Source organism: Pseudorca crassidens, chromosome 16, assembly GCF_039906515.1.
Source record: "Pseudorca crassidens isolate mPseCra1 chromosome 16, mPseCra1.hap1, whole genome shotgun sequence".
NCBI classification, from domain to species: Eukaryota; Metazoa; Chordata; class Mammalia; order Artiodactyla; family Delphinidae; genus Pseudorca; species Pseudorca crassidens.
Genome location: NC_090311.1, coordinates 56,084,759 through 56,100,763, shown reverse-complemented (window position 1 = coordinate 56,100,763; position 16,005 = coordinate 56,084,759). Strand labels below are relative to the sequence as shown.

Genomic DNA, 16,005 nt, shown 5'->3' with positions numbered 1-16,005 from the left:
AGCTCGGCAAGTTTCAGCTCACCGCCTGCCCCACGTTTAGCAATTCTGATGTACCGCGGAGCAGACAGCTCCAGCCTGGGATGACTGCCTTCCTCAGCCCCTCTCCGACAGGCAATGAAAGCAAGACCCACTTTGAAAATTCTCCCCCATCATGCAAACTGACACAGTCATGCTTTTCAAAAGCCCACAGCCAATCTGTTGATCATTACTTATTTACAAAGGCCTTCGGGCACAGAGTCCTGTAAAAACCATACTTGTTACAGTACATACTAGCTTTTTCTGCTTGTGGAAAAAAAAGTCCCCCCAAGGCTACCTCAAACCATCACTTTCTATTGCACATAAAATGTAGCGCGTAACACTAAAGTATTTAATATATAGGGTATAATATACATACAGGAACGGCATTTGTGTAGAAGTATGTTACCCTGGATTGGGTCATTTGATGTTTTGCTGAAGGCTACGACTTAAAGAAGCTTCCACCTCGTACAGAAGACCTGTCATCTCGGTACCCAAGAGCCAACAGAAGAAAGAAGTACCCTTAAGCAGCAAAACTTTGACACAGCTTTGAAGCATATGAAAACAGTGTAACTCCTCAGAATTATTATTACTCAAGATCAGAGAAGTGAGCCGTACTTTACATAGCAAACAGGGACAGGGAATTTGGCTCCAAAGGTTTCAGATTTTTCAGACTTCTCTTTATTTATTTATTTGCTTCTCTAAATTTAGGCAAGAGAACGCGCCTGGGCTTTACTTTCAATGGGTAAAACTATTAGCATGAGATGAGGCGATTACCTAAAGGTGAGTAAATGCAGAGCGGATGTGAACACGACAACTGGCATCATAGAAGGGAGAGGCTTGGCAGTTGGCACATTTTATTCCTCCTCATAAACCGTAAACAAGCATGTAAATCAGCAACACCCAAGCAAGACTGAGTGAAGGGAAGCCAGAGAACTGTTGAGGAAACATTGAACAGGAAGAGAGGATGGTGACGGAAAAGGACATGGGGCTGGGTGTGTCTTCTCCTGGGACCTGCGTCCTCAACCACATGAAGACGGACTGCCCTCTCTCCACCCTAGAAAGGTGGTCATGGGGAGCCAGGAAGATGCAAATGCTTGGAGAAGGGGAGGAAGGAAGAGGAAATCGCTGTGATTTTTTTTAAATCAATAATCAAAGGGAAGAGAGCAGCCAATGGCAATGAAAAGGAGAAATTATCGTCAAGATGGCAGGTGTTTCCATGGCAGGAACCATTTAGGGAAAGCAGTGCAAATCTGAAATCACTCCTGTTTCATTGAGGTGCTGGAGAGCTAGGATGATGGGGGAAAGGAGCACTGGGATTGGCAGATGAATCGAAGACAGAAAAAGGAAGATGAAAGATGAAGAGTCCAAGGAGAGGATCCAACGGAATTCTACTGAAAATTGACTTCACTTGCCATTTCCTAGAGGAAGCTGCAGTCAAGATAGAAAGAAGAGAAAGAAGGAAGGGAGGAAGGAAGGAAGGAAGGGAGGGAGGGAAGGAGGGAGGGAGGAGAGAAAGAGAAAGAGAGAGAAAAAGAGTGCACACAAGCTCTATTTCATAATTAATATTGCTTTTAGCCTGAGCAGAACTGGATTACTTTTGAACTTTGCTTTGGCAAGTCCACAGATTATTAGACTTTTTTATCAGTCAAAATCAATTAACAGAAATTTGATTTCAATCGACAGGATAAAGAGAAGGTAATCTTCAGGTTCATTTTTGATTGTTATGATACATCTCACATATGGCCTTAAGTACAGAAAGCAGTCCTCGGAGGGACTCCAGCAGAAAGAGACTTGCTGGAGGCAAACTAACCACACGGGTTCCTCTGATTGGTTGCCGCTGTCATTAGTGCCACTGCTGTTTAGGAACTACACATAGACAGGACTTGGTGACAGCTCAGACTTTAAAGCCTATGTATTTTTCAAACAGCTTTTCAAACTGTTTTTCATGACAGAATTTTTTCAGCTCTATCATTAACTGCTGACAAGCTGACAGAATAAATACTTCAGCCTTTAAGAAGCCATCTAACGATCGCGTCCCCTCCTCCGCCGCGAGCCTGCCGGGGAGGGGAGCCTCTGGGCCTGGCAGGGTGGGGAGGGGGCAAGGACAGGAGAAGGAGCGAGAGGGGGACCCACCGGTGGACCCACCGCGTGGCCCGGGCCCCTATCCTTACCTCATCAGCTTGGGCGAGGAGCTGGGTGAGTTCCGCATGCCTCCGTTGCGCTGCTTTTTTTTGGGTGACAGTGTTGACGGCTGCTCATCTTCAACTGGAAATACAGGCAGCTCATGAGATTATGAACAGCTTGAGGGCAGACTGTGCAATACAGGCAAGATATCAAAGGACACACACTCACGGCTCAGTCACTCACTAGGAATTCATGGCCATCTCTTAGGACCCAATGACAAAGACCAATGCGTTAGTCAAAGAGGCCGGCTTAGAAAAGGTGAGCGCATCACCTCTTGACACTCCAGCGTTTGAACATGCAATTTAAACAGACTAAAACAGCGTGAAAACACCCTGCCATTAGAGAGAAAAGAAATTATAATCTATCTGTACACCAATACATGTCTGTGTGTGTGTGTGTGTATATATATATATATGTGTGTATATGTATATATATATATAGGAACACTGCATCATTCTGCTTAGAATTTCTTTTTGGTTACTTTGTTTTGCTGGGTAACCAAATAGGTTTTCTTGTAACCAAAATCAGAAGCAGCAGCATAAGAGCTGCCAGCTGGCTGCTTCTGCAAATGGACCAATGTAACCAGGTCCTAATTCCTACATGCCAGAGGAAAGAGCCTTGGGAAGGAGGCAGGGATTTGAGGCCTTAACAGCCAATGTTTCAGTCCGTCAGGACTGGGAACATTGGTATGTTCTGGTTCAAGAACCCCAGCCCAACTCAGCTCTCGTCCCTCCACCTCCCAAGAGGGAGGGCCTGTGTTCATGGGATCCTTTCTTAACTCATTAAGATGGGAGGAAGGGGCTGCAAGGTTGCAGAACCAGGCCGGAGAAGAGCGCCCAAACGAAGGAGGAGGTTGCCACTGAATGCTACCTCTGAGGAGAGGCAGGGAAGGCGGGCAGCAGAGGGGACTGGAAACCACAGGCTGTTTTCCAAATGTCTCAACCACAGAGATCACTAAGCGATCCAAAGTTCTGCTCACAAACAACACAGCACACTCTACTGCTTTCGCCCAAAGACACCCACTAACAAGCTTTGGAGGTTTATTAGCCTGTACCACGTTTCTTTTTAAGAGAGCTGCTTGATAATTAGCAGATTGCGCATCCAGCCCGTCACCCAAGGGCACCGGCAGCAAAATCCTAGTCTGCCTCTCCCCACGCCCCACAACACAGGCTAAAGCTGTAATGTCAAGAAGGAAAAATAGGATCCTCGGACTCTGATTGTGGACTGCAACACAGACTGGGAGAAGCACCCCTGAAACTCGAAATAACACGCAGTTACCTTAAAGCTAAGAAAAGAAATATTAGCAGCGACAACATCAAAAGAAGCTTGATATATGTTAAAGGTGTACAAGGCTTAGGTGGGGGGAGGAAATGCCATCTCAGCTACTTGATATTATCCAGGAAGACCCATATCAGAACACGCATGATATGGTACTTCCCGGAAAACCCTAAATAACATTTAGTGTGTTACGATACATGGTCCCAAAGAGATAATAATAATCCAACTACCCTCCAAACCTGTTTCAAGGTATCACTCTTGGTACACTCCTTTATTCTACTGTCAGTCTGGGGTTGTCTAACTTCTGGCTGACACAGGGAAAGGAAACAAGAATGTGGCTGGAGATGACAGCATGACCAGAAGAAATGAAGGCAAAAAGGCACCTGCAAATGCCCACAGCCCTTACTCGCTACCACCTGCTCCCCGGCCCCCACCCCCCACCCCCGTCCTGCCCCCCAGAGGGCCAGGCTCAGGCTGCAACCATATCCGTCACTTAGGGCTCCCGGCAGGAACTATGTGGCCGGGAGGATATCGCATCTTATCAGAAACGAGTATCCACAGCAAATCACACAGAGACTAAATAGCACTTAAAAGATTAAAGGAAATAAATACAAGCCACATAAATGGTATTGAAAAAAATCACTTAGAGGTGATATGCATCTCTCAGCAAGCAAACAGGCACTCTGAGCTTGACCTGCATTCATCTTCCTTTCATAGGATAGGGGGCCAGGCAACCCAGGCAATAATGGGGTAGAAAGGCAGTGAGATTGAGAGACAGAGAGAGAGAGAGAGAGAGAGAGAGAGAGAGAGAGAGAGAGAGAGAGAGAGAGAGAGAGAGAGTGTGTAAGTGTACTTTTGCACTGTCCCCACCTTAGGATGGGGTAGAAGTCTTGCATTGACTACCCCCATAATACAAGGTCATCTTTTAATATGGACCACTTGCAATGGTTGCACTGTGTTCAGGATGACCTAGATTCGTTGAGCAGCATGATGTACTAAATAACATGTGTGCATGTGAATTGATCTAGTAGGAGGTGGAAATTCTTTTCTTCTCTATCACACAAGCCTTCTTGTGCGATATCCAGAAAGGTCTTTTAGCTAACCTAGTCTATGTGGCTAGCTTTATTCAAGGCCACCAGACGTTGCCACGGTTTTGTCTAATTATACAATGAGTCTACAGTCATTAAGAAGTCACACTCACTGGCATTTCTGCTAGATTCTTTTTCTTACCTTTTCTTTTCCCATTTGCACTGGGCCAACAATATATAACCCTCTCTGGTTAAGTGCCCATTAACCTTGCACCTTGTCACTGTCTGTTTACCTGCAGTGATCTTCAGATGGAAGACTTGCAAGTTAATACCTGTTCACCAGCTCCAGGGAAACACCTTGTTCTGGTGCTTAAAGTCAGGTCTCCTTCTATGCAAGGAAACGATTTATTTTCATCGCAACTCAGAAAGATCATCCATCATAATCATACTGCATTTAAACTGGGATTTGTTCTCTTAAATGAAAGGCATGTTCAAAGGTTTCCTCCTGCACTCACGGCCTGGAAATGCAGGTCTTCTCCCTGAAGAGATGGGGGGAAATGTCTCCAGCTTAAATATATGAACGTTGTGTAATGGAGACCATTACATGCGGCTTAGATCCCACAAGAGGAGCAGTGATAACTTCTGTCTCCTGAGTAGGATATAAACCATATTTAATTATTATCCTTTTATATGGATTCTATCAATTTCTGCATATTTAAAGAAAGCAGATTGAGGAAAACTTTTAGTTAAGCTATAAAATATAATTTTAATTTCATGGCTTCTGTGACTACATGAGAGGAACAAAAATGGAATTAAAAGGGAGACTTAAATTTACTTTCATGAAAGACAAGTACTGAAGGAATGGGCTGCTACCTCATGCCAATGCACGTTTCCAGGTTCATAGTTAGCCTGGTTTCTGGCTAAGTACACTACACCCCTGTCTCCAGCGTGTCCACTAGAGTCGTCCTGCTGTGGTAGCCGTAGGACGATTAGATCTTTTAAAGGAACCTGACTCACCAGCTTCTTTAAAACACAAACAAGTTCAGGAATCCAATGTGGAATTTTTATAGGAGCTGAACTCCATCCAATCTCAGAATACTAATAAAATTCAGGGGCTTGTTTTTGCACATCCCTAAGTATAACACTTAATGTGCTGTTGTAACTTCTCAGTGCTCGCTTGTCTAATAGGCACCGAATCTAACAGTTTTACAGTTTGGGAAGACTCAGTGCTAGAAAAATGTCAGGCAAGTCTAATGAGCTTTCAGATCCCCTGGTTCGCGCTGGAGTTTAATTTCAAGTTACAATGATGTTTTAACATGTTTGCTTATACTTGCCTAAAGAGGATTCATTATTTCAATGACATAACCTCCAGACGATGTTCTGGGAATTGATTTAAGATGTGGTGGTAATTCCAACAGCCTAATGCAGAGTTGAACATCTGTAACAACATTTTACTCAACTTTTCATCAGCATTCTGTTTTTAAGCAAAAGCAAGGCAACATCTTCTAGAAACACTGACCAGAACTCCTGGGCTCACTTCAAGATGATCATATACTTTACTGGATTTTTTAAAAAAGAGAAATCCCTCTCTTGATTGGCCTAGCTAGCTTGCAAACACTGTGTCAAGGTTCACCAATGCCTCTTTGTGGGTACTTCGAGTAAAACGGGGCAACAATTCCAACTTTCCTAAGCAGTCCAGTGCTAACCCATGATGGACCCAATGCTCAGCTCCAGCCTGGGAGCACATTCCTCTTTCCCTGTTTCCTCAACAGGGTTTAGGGGGATGATGCCCTTTGAGACTTAAAGATGAGTTTGCTGGCTGCAGTTAAAAAATAGTTCAAAGCGAATAAACTAACTCGGAAACGTAATAAAAGGCAAACAAGCCACAAACATGAGTCAACTGGCTATATCTCCGTTACGTTATTAATCACCACATCTGGAGAAGCCCACATCTGTACACACTTAGCAGATCATTAGTAACGTCATATTCACACTGGAATCACTCAGAGTAAGAGGCATGCAAAGTGGCTTGAACGCAAATGCGTCTAGCTAACAGGGCTTCCGACTGAAGTCTCGTGCAAGCTGCTAGTTTGGGGTTAGGGTAGTTTTAATGATTATTTATCATTTTCTATGGGTTTTCTCTTCGGTATTTTGCTGCCCAACAAGCTAAACGCATGCTGAAACCCACAGTAGTACATCTTTCTTCTCCCACTGAGCTCAGCATGTTAAAGCAGAACATGGGGGGGGTGCAGTTATTAAAAATTGGGATGGATTCCAAGACTCCTTCACCTGGCTCGGTCACAAGCCGAGAATTGTGAGTCGTGTTCTTGAACTCAAATGGGTCTTTGGGATAGCGTGATCTGGCTCCAACCTTGACTGCCAAACAATAACAAGAAAAGGAAACCGAAATTAATCCTTGGTGAAATTTGTCATTAGAAAAGTTCCAAACCCGTTTTAACATTGACTAGAACGATAGTCTTAAATTAAAATGGAAGTTTCCTCCCTCACAGCCGAATTGCAGGGTTTTTCTTTTCTTTTCCCCCGATGACTTCTTGAAATTCTTTTTGCTGTGCTATGTCATCGACATCAGATGGGATAATACGTCACAGACAATCCTGTGTGTGTTATCATTTCCTCAAACATACAGAGTTCCCTTCTCCCCTATGACAGACACAGAAAACTCAGTTTTGCAGGAATACCAGACCCCTTATTCTCCTGAAACATGCTAAAGATGCATCCTACTGAATAATCATTATAGTCCAACTCATCAACCCTCAATGTGAAACTCTCGCTTTCATCTCAAACCGCCGGCTTGGTCAGCCCCCTTGGCTGTGATATCACCCGCCTAACTTGCATTAAGTGCCAGGGGTTTGCCACTCCTAGGAAAGGGAGATGTGTAGCATCTCCTTGTATCACGAGTGACGTCAGTGAAAACTGGGCGTGTGTTTTCAGCCTCGCAGGATGTGCCTGTTGTTTTACTGAAAATGGCAACTTCCGAAATCGTTGGACTAGAGATTGAACAGTGTGCTTCCTGCTTCCTGTGGGTTTATCAAACTTCTCATCCCCCCCAAGAAAAATCATGTAAGTCACAGTAGTACAGTCATTTTGCAATGAAGTAATTCACAATGGACAAAACTTCCAAGCTGAGCCAACCTCTCTCTAGTACAACTGCTTAAGACTTTCACCAGGAAATCTGGGCTAGTTAACTCCGAGGTCTTACAATGTGGCCAGGAAAGAGCGATGCCTGGGTTGCAGCACAGAATGGCACCCTTTTTACAGAGGGATGTTTCCTGTCTTACAATCATAGACTACCAGAATCCTGGCTGTCTGTCACTCAAACCAGACCAGTGGTGAGAGGGTATGAATATTTCCATAAGCAATGAAGGCCAAACAACAATAACAAGAATAACAAATGCCAGATAAATAACCCATAATGTGAGTTCGGTCCTATAACTGCTGTAAAGGAGCACTTGACTCTTGTTTTAGCACGAATCTCCCAGTGGGGAAAGCCATGGGCCCATCAGTGAGGTTGTGCAGCTAAGATAAGGGTAAGACAGGCATCGCAGCCAAGTTCTACGCCTACAGGGTCAGTGGGCAGCTGGAGATCAGAACACGGGGAAGTTAAAGTGGGTATATCCCCTGAATTAGAGTTTCAGGTTCTGACAACCTTGGGACAACATATATCACCAAGAAGTCTGGTGAAGCCTTTGAGGTATTATTGATAAAATCAATCCAAAAAAAAAAAAAAGAAAAAAAGCTAACTTGTTTTGAAAGATCATGGTGAATATTAATACACAGATAATTAAAAAATGAAGGATGCTCCCTATCAAAAGCAATGCCAACAATAATAATAATAATGTCACCAATACAATATATATAACTCTCTATAATGGAGCCATCACATCACTTTACCATATATACATTATCAGGCAGGGTAATTTCACAACTTCTAGCCGAGAAACAGCAAATGCATTTATTTGGAAAACCTAGAGGACATAGGCAGGAAACAACAACGACCTGTTATTATGTAAAATGAGGATGGAAAGAATCTCCAAGCCGCCTGACCCCAGGCACGGAGCAGCACAGGCACGGTAGGCTGAGGGGGCAGGGAAGGGGAGGCTTGTTGGAGGCTTTTCATTTCTGGCTTTTGTGGAGCTAACAGGAGAATGGAGGGGGGGAGACTTTAAGGAACAATAGGTTATGCAGAAGTTAATCACAGGGTATATTTCTGGCTCTATTCACTGCCTAGGAAACCTGAATTGTGTACGTTTGAGTCCATCAACACAGAGTAATGAGAGAATTCAGCTCCTACATGGGAGAGAGAAGAAATACTCTACAAATATATTAACAGAATCCACATGACCTGGATTGCAATGTTCTCTACAGAAATACTGTGGCCTAACAGATCTTCGAGAATCAAATCTGGTGGATTAGATGTACCTGCTGTACTCACACACCCCATCCCAAACCATAGCCTCATGTTCTATATGTATCGTGGTTAGAGTCGAAATTCCCGGTATCTGGAATCTTAGCTAAAATATCTTTACTAAAAGCTTGAGCTGTCATTATAACCTGCCCAGTGCTCTTGCCCTGCCAGTATGTGGTAGAAAAGTCCTTTTGAAGATCTGGTTGCCTCTGGTTCTTTTCTTTCTTCTTTTCTTAGAATAGACTGTCTCCATCACCTCGAGGGCAAAGAAGAGTCTCAAGCAAAGATCACTCACTATTAGCTTCTCAGAGATGAGACACAGAAAAGAACAAGGGAAATCTAAAAGCGAATACACAATGGAAATGAGAAATGCAAGAATTTCTTTGAATTATCGCTATGGAGTTTGGAGGAGGTAGGTAGTAGAAGGGAAGGTAGTAGAAGAAAACTTTTACTTTGAATCAAACAGAAAAAAACTGTACAAGAGTTCAACCCAAACAGCCTCTTCTCAACTTTCCTTTCCTTCTCTCCGTCTGCCCTACTCCCAACACCAAAAAGATGGTAAAGACTTTGAGGCCAAAAAGCATACCTGACTCCTTCTCGTAGCCCTGACACATGCAGTACATGTTTGTAGGGCTGAGTTGCAGAATAGGGATGAAATCTGCCAAGTTCCTGGCACCAACAGCTGCCTTCTTTCTTTTTATATTTCTCAAGTTCCGGGATCAGCAAACTATACTCTGGAACGTATCTCTGTAAAGCTTATGAGCTAAAAATAGTTTTTACATTTTTAAATGGTTAGGGGGAAAAAATCTAAGATGAATAATATTTCGTAACACATTGAAATGATATGAAATTCAAATTGCATATTGCAAATTGCAATTGTGGCTCTAAAGAAAGTTCCTCATAACGTGGCCACAGTCATTTGTTTACCTGGCATCTGTGGCTGCTTCCACTCTACAACACAGAGTCGAATAACTGTGACAGTGAAGCCCACCAAGTGTAACGCATTCACTAGCTGGTCCTCGACAGCCAAGGCCTGCTGATGTATGTATCAGCAAACCCTGGCTACCTCACGTATCTTCTCACGTTGTCCTAGCTTTCCAGTTTTCAAAAAGGACAATGCTCTCCCCAGTCTGCCGAGACAGCCAGACAATAAAAGCAACACACACGGAACTCCCTTCAAGTGCACAGCTGTGGGGAATTCGAGAGGGATGGAGGTAGTTCAGAGACTTGAACGTCCTTCCCACCCAACCTGCTATTTGTCCTGCAGAACCCCTTGTACTGGGGGAGACCAGTCAGGTGAGTTTCCCGTTTTCCAATGCAAGCTAAGTTAGATTCATCCACCGTGCACTTCGATAATGAAGGCAAACCACACCCACCACGGGCAATTCCTTGGAGCTGTCAGTGTGTACTCCAAGTCCACCCAGCAAGAGCCCATCCAAGACAAAAGATGAAACATTAGACTAGATCTGCTGAAAATATACAGTGTCAACCTTTCCCCAGTTAGCTCAGAGCGATATATAGATGATTATTTCAACCGTCAGCTGCCGCATAGATTTAAAGCCCTGTACGATAACTCCTGGATTCATCTGCCCCTTGTCAAACTTGCACAGCTTTACTTGGAGGATACATGGTGTGGCAGTTTCACTGTGAATCCAGAATGATCCAGACGGCTGCTGTCTTTTTGTTAACAGGAAGCCAAACTGATGAGTTTGTAATGCACTTCTTATCAAAGGTAGTTTCAGAAAAGAAAATGTGCCCCATCAGTTTGGCTAGAATTTCACATAGACTAGATTATGGGCTTAATCAGAACATCTCTGAGATTTTCTTGAGGAAATAGATAATTCTGCATCCATCTCATGGAAATCACTTTATGCCAACGAATGATGTATTTATGAATTTATAATTATCCTTGATTTTTCCCCTTCCTGCAGTATACTTAATAAAAATCATCAGCTAGAGCCTACAAAGCAATGGTTCTTAATAGATACAAGCATGCTAATATATTTTTTAAAGTTAATGCTGATCTTTTTGAGCTATGAGTCTAAAATGATCATTGTGAATAAAGGGACTGTAATTTTCAACTCATATGTTTAACAAAGACAAAATGGACTGTAATGGAATTTATGGAGCCTGTAAAGGAACTCTCTAATATAGTTTATTATCAAATAGATTTGGATTTACTGTAGGACAAATTGGGTCCCTCTGAAACGTATCAAGAGAAAATGCCTGTAAGGTAGCGAACACTGTTCCTGGTACGCATCAAGTGCTCACATAGATGGCAGAGGTGCCATTTGTTATTCTAACCCCTACTGACTTGTGAAATGCCGTGCTTAAATGCCAGCATTAAAATCGCTATTTATCCTGTCTTTATTTTAAATTCTGACATTATATGCATCATGGATATTTTTTGCATTTTGATTTTTTAAAAAACGACTGCATTGAAGTATTATTTTTCTTGATGCTGAGGTTTCTGGTGCCCCTTAAATCTGGTGCCCAAAGCAAGTGCCTCGTTCTTCCCACTCTGGTCCCAGCCCTGCCCTGTCCATCTCTCGAGGGTGTTCTAGGTGCTGGTCCTGCCACCCTGCCTGTCATCACAGAGAAGTTACCGTAGTTTGTCTCTGCGTGTGTGTCTATAGGCTCCCTTGTTCCAAACTGGACGAGGCAAATATAAAACATGAATTATTCTTTTGATCACTTCATGCTGTGTGCATGAGATTTTTCAGGAAAATCCTTGCAAGAAAGGCTTCCTGGTGGATTTACAAATTGTCAGACAGCCGAAGGAGTGGAGAAAAGATCATGCTGCCTCAGGAATCTGAGATTTGCCACCAGCCCAGGGTGAGAAACAGAAGAGAGAGAAAGGGTCAGGTCTCTCCCGGACTTAATTTCACAGCTCGCATCAAATTCTCCTGCTGAACACAATTTTGATTTACATTTCCACTTTGGGGTAAAAGTTTTTATTTGCTTATATGTGTTGACTGAATTGTCACCTTTCTTCTCTTTTTGTTTTTCCTCCCCCTAAACAGCTTCAAATAAACATGACTGGCAGAAAATGTCAATCATATTTTCATTTCCATTTTCACTTTGCTGTTTACGTTTTTAGAATTAATGCTTGCCCCAATGATTCTATTTGAAGATCAGCCTAGAATCTAATTGTGTGGATGTGAAATTGTTTTCTAAACCGTAAGACACTATACAGATAAGGACCATTATTACTATTAATATCATTATTATTATCGGCTCATCCACAAACACCCTGTCTGCCATTGAGCCAGTTTTGTGAAGAACCCCCTAGCACTCTACTATGTATTCCAGATGGTTGCACTGATACTTTCTCTGCAACTCAGATAAAGGTAAAATGCATGGGTTTTTAGTGCAACCCAGGTGCACGGCATGGCCCGATGAAGAGTGTCCTGTCAGAACACTTTAGAAATACTGTATGCTTTTAACCTTGAGAGGTAAGGACCCGTCTGGATTATGATTTTACACTAAACACAGCATTTAGTATATTTCTTAAGGGCACAGTCACCTTCTAAAGATGTTCTCAAACTATAAAATCATTATCTGTATTCTACTATAATTTATCTTCGGACACAGTCTCTGCAACGTTTAAAAATGCTAGTGCACGGTGGGCCCTTGCTGGTCAACACAGTTAGAGAACATGGTATGGAATGCAGAAGCAGGGCTGGACAAGGTTTAGGGGTGAGCAGACCTCACCCTCTTTGGGTTCAAGGTTCTACTAATATGCAGGCCCAGAAGCACCCAGGTCTGCTGACGTCGAATCCAGATCATTTGCTGTGAGAATTCTGCCCGTGAGGACAGCATGAAGATATGGGCTTCTAGAGTCAGGGCAACCGTCCAAGTCCTAGCTCCAACCCTCATTAGAGCTCTGATCTCAGACAAGTTACCCAACACCGTAATGTCACAAGATCCCTGCTGGACAGATGAGGACACCAAGATTTGGAGATGCTGTGGGATAAATGAGATAACCAGTGGCCACACGCTGTCAGCCTGAGGACAAATACTGTCTTGATGTGCTCTGCTCGACACCACCCTGCCACTGCTCCATCGGATCTTGTATGCAGGACAATCTTTGAGTCTCAAGATTATCCATAAAAATCTGGGTTTCTCACTCCTGTCTTAAAATCTTGCAGAAGACTAGTCTCGCATTCCAGGAAGGGAACTGTCTCAGGGGACATGAGCTCACCAGCTGCTCAAATATCCCCAGGCTGCCTCCTGGACCCCCCAGTCATACGGCAGGTACCCCATGGTAGCATCTCTGGCTCTGACTCCAATGGCACTCAAGTTTGCTACCCCTGAGATAAGGATTGTAAGGCTGGAAGATCCTTCTACATACGTCGACTCATACTGAGCTGCAGTGAGGGTAGCGGTTAAGCAAACCCAGGCCTTGAAACCTGTGGGCCGTTAGGTCTGAACATGGGTATTTGGTAAATTGCCTAAGTTCATTTTTCTCACCTATAAGATGGGAATAATCAGAGTACTTTCCCCAGAGGGTTGTTGTGAGGATAGAGTGAAAAAAGTGAAAAAAAGAGAATAGATTGAAAAGTGCTTAGAAGACTTCCTGGCAGGCTCTTGGTAAAAGTTACCCATCATTATCTTGGCTTTGAGAAATCAAAGCAATTAGAGCTCTCTGTCATTGGATCCTTCTCCACAGTGCCAACCTGCTTTCTTTTGACTTTGTTCTACTCAAACGGGTGCACAATCTCTCCTCTGCCCCAAGCAACTGACCCAGTATCCAGGCGCTAGAATGGGGTGAGATTCACCACCCCCATCCCCGTTCTCTGCATCCTGTTCGATGGTCACCTTTGTCCCATATTGCATATGGTCCCAAGGAACTGCTCGGGTCAAAATAATTAGGCTATGCCAAGTGTCATAAAAACAAGAAAAGCCAGAAGATGTTTAAATGGGCCTCAAATGAAGAAGGCTGGGACCGTTCAGAGCAATAACAAATGAAAGTCAGACGGAAATGTGGAGAAACCCCACTGTGTCCTCTAAATTACAGAAAATTCATGCTGCCCGCTTGTGAGGGGCATTTTCCCTTCAGTTTCTGGTGGGAGGTCATAGGGTTGGGGCACATACTTGGGAGGTGATGGGAGGGGCAGGGGGATGATGGGATAGAGGGGTAGCAACTCCTCTATTCCTTCCCACCAGATCTTCCTTTTTCCTCCCTACTCTATCCACCCATCAAGAGACAGGTTAGCCTGCTTCCTCCGGGAAGCCTTCCCAGATGACTGTAACAAGGTGGAATCCCTCCTTTCTTTAAAGTGCCTTGGCACTTCTCATCTCACACCCCTCTGACATCTCATTCTCTTTGCATTATAATTTGTGTTCCATTTCCACGCGTCCTCCCCAACTAGACTTATAAGTTCCTTTACGTGGTCTCCCCACTTCTGAATCTCTCAAGAGTGCTGAGCCCTTAGTAAAGTTCCTAAGAAATAGTTCCTAGCTGCCAGAGGTGGCGTTGCAGAGGGAAAAAGCACAGCCTAGTAGTGAGGCGCTCTAGGGTCTAGTCCCGGCTTAGGTCAAATGTGTGGCCTTGGCAGGACTCTTCCCATTCTGGAGGATTGGCATTAATTAAGCACAGGAGTTTTTCCGCTCTGCTCTGTAATGGTTCTGGGCTTAATGCTCTCTTCTGTTACCTGACAGATATCATAGGAACCAGCCACGGACTGAAGGCCTCATAACCCTACAGCCACAAATAATTACCCAGAACTTCCTACCACACTTAACCCCAAAGCACTACCGAATAGGAAAAGCAGGATTCCTGGTCCAAGGAAAGTGTGGTCCAGCTCAGTGGTTCTCAACGCTGCCTTTCTATAAAATCGACTGGAGAATTCTACAGAACACCAGACCAATTCAACACAAATCCTGAGAGGCTAGGGGCTGGGCATTGCTTTTTCTTTTTTTTTTTTTCAAAAATCTTTTAAAAGATGCACAATAAAACAGAACCACAAGTCTAGCTGGAGAAATGAGACAACTGCATTAAAGATGCGTGTATATCTATATAAAGTTCACAAGTTATATGAAATAACAGTAATGAAAAGTGTTGCATGATAATGTCAGGTGAGGGCTAAATGAAATGTTGTACATAATAAGTGCTAGTAGGCCTGGGTGGTTAGGGAAAATAAGACTGGAAACAAGAGTTGGATGGAGAGAGATGTCAGCCTTATTCACCTGCATATCCCCAGAACCAAACATAGGGCCTGGTGTGCTGGGGCCCTTAAGCCATGATGCTGAAAAAAACTAGGGGGTGGGCAGCAAAGGGTGGGAAGGGCATGCTAGGAGGAGGGGGCAGCTGGAGCAAAGGCAAGGAGGTGGGGAGGCACTAAGCTCAGGAACTATAAGGAAAGCAGTCTGGCTGGAGCAGGAAGGCTTATTTGAGGGCACAGTTGGGGGATATAGGGGACAGATATTATAAAGCTTTGAATTCCAGATGGCAGAATTTGGATAATTCTTGGTAATAATCTGAATCCTCTGAAAGTTATTTTTCCTTCGATTTCAGTACTCAGATTCAGAGAGGAGAGTGGGTGGTTTGCATCTTGGAAAAGTCTATCAGAAATCCCCCTAACTCAGCCCACTTCCTTTCCAGCCACTTCAGTTATTAGGGTCCAAGATAAGATGCACACGTATGTGCATGGTCCTAATAAGCAGGAGGATGCTGGCAAGGGTCCAGTTCCATTGGAGGTCTCGATTTTATTCTAGAGAGTATATTTGGCAGGAAAATAAAGTTATTTAATGCCTGGGAAAGGGGTCTGTGAAACTCACAAGGCTGCTTCTTCATAGCCCAGCCAGGTAAATCCAACCTTTACACTGGGATGGTTATTTCCCGCCTTCAACTACTCACGTTGATCTCATTCCCTATAAAGAGAACTGGAAGGGAAGCTGTCAGCGTTTGCCTTTAACAAGAAAACTGATTGCAGTCAATACTTCAAAAAACATTTTCAACAAAACCAGTGCTTCCAAGTGGATTCACCGAGAAGGAATGTTCCCCCCCTCCAATCCTCTACTCCCTGATTTCACCTAACCAATAACACTTCAGGATTTTCTCTGTGA

The 16,005-nt window shown here is 43.7% G+C and overlaps 1 protein-coding gene across 28 annotated transcripts in view; it reads right to left on the bottom strand.

Annotated features, from left to right (window-relative positions):
• KCNMA1 (potassium calcium-activated channel subfamily M alpha 1) overlaps positions 1-16,005 on the bottom strand; it is a 748,425-nt gene that overhangs the window by 99,121 nt on the left and 633,299 nt on the right. For 24 of the 28 annotated variants that reach the window (XR_010935922.1, XM_067710402.1, XM_067710403.1 and 21 more), the window contains one exon: positions 2,190-2,283. Coding sequence is in view for 27 of the 28 variants with exons in the window: in XM_067710402.1 (XP_067566503.1) it covers positions 2,190-2,283 (94 nt within the window). In the remaining variant the exon portion in view is untranslated. Of the gene's footprint in view, positions 1-2,189; positions 2,284-6,797; positions 6,885-16,005 lie in introns of all 28 variants that reach the window. The other 4 variants (XM_067710407.1, XM_067710420.1, XM_067710423.1 and 1 more) reach the window with 1 other exon arrangement.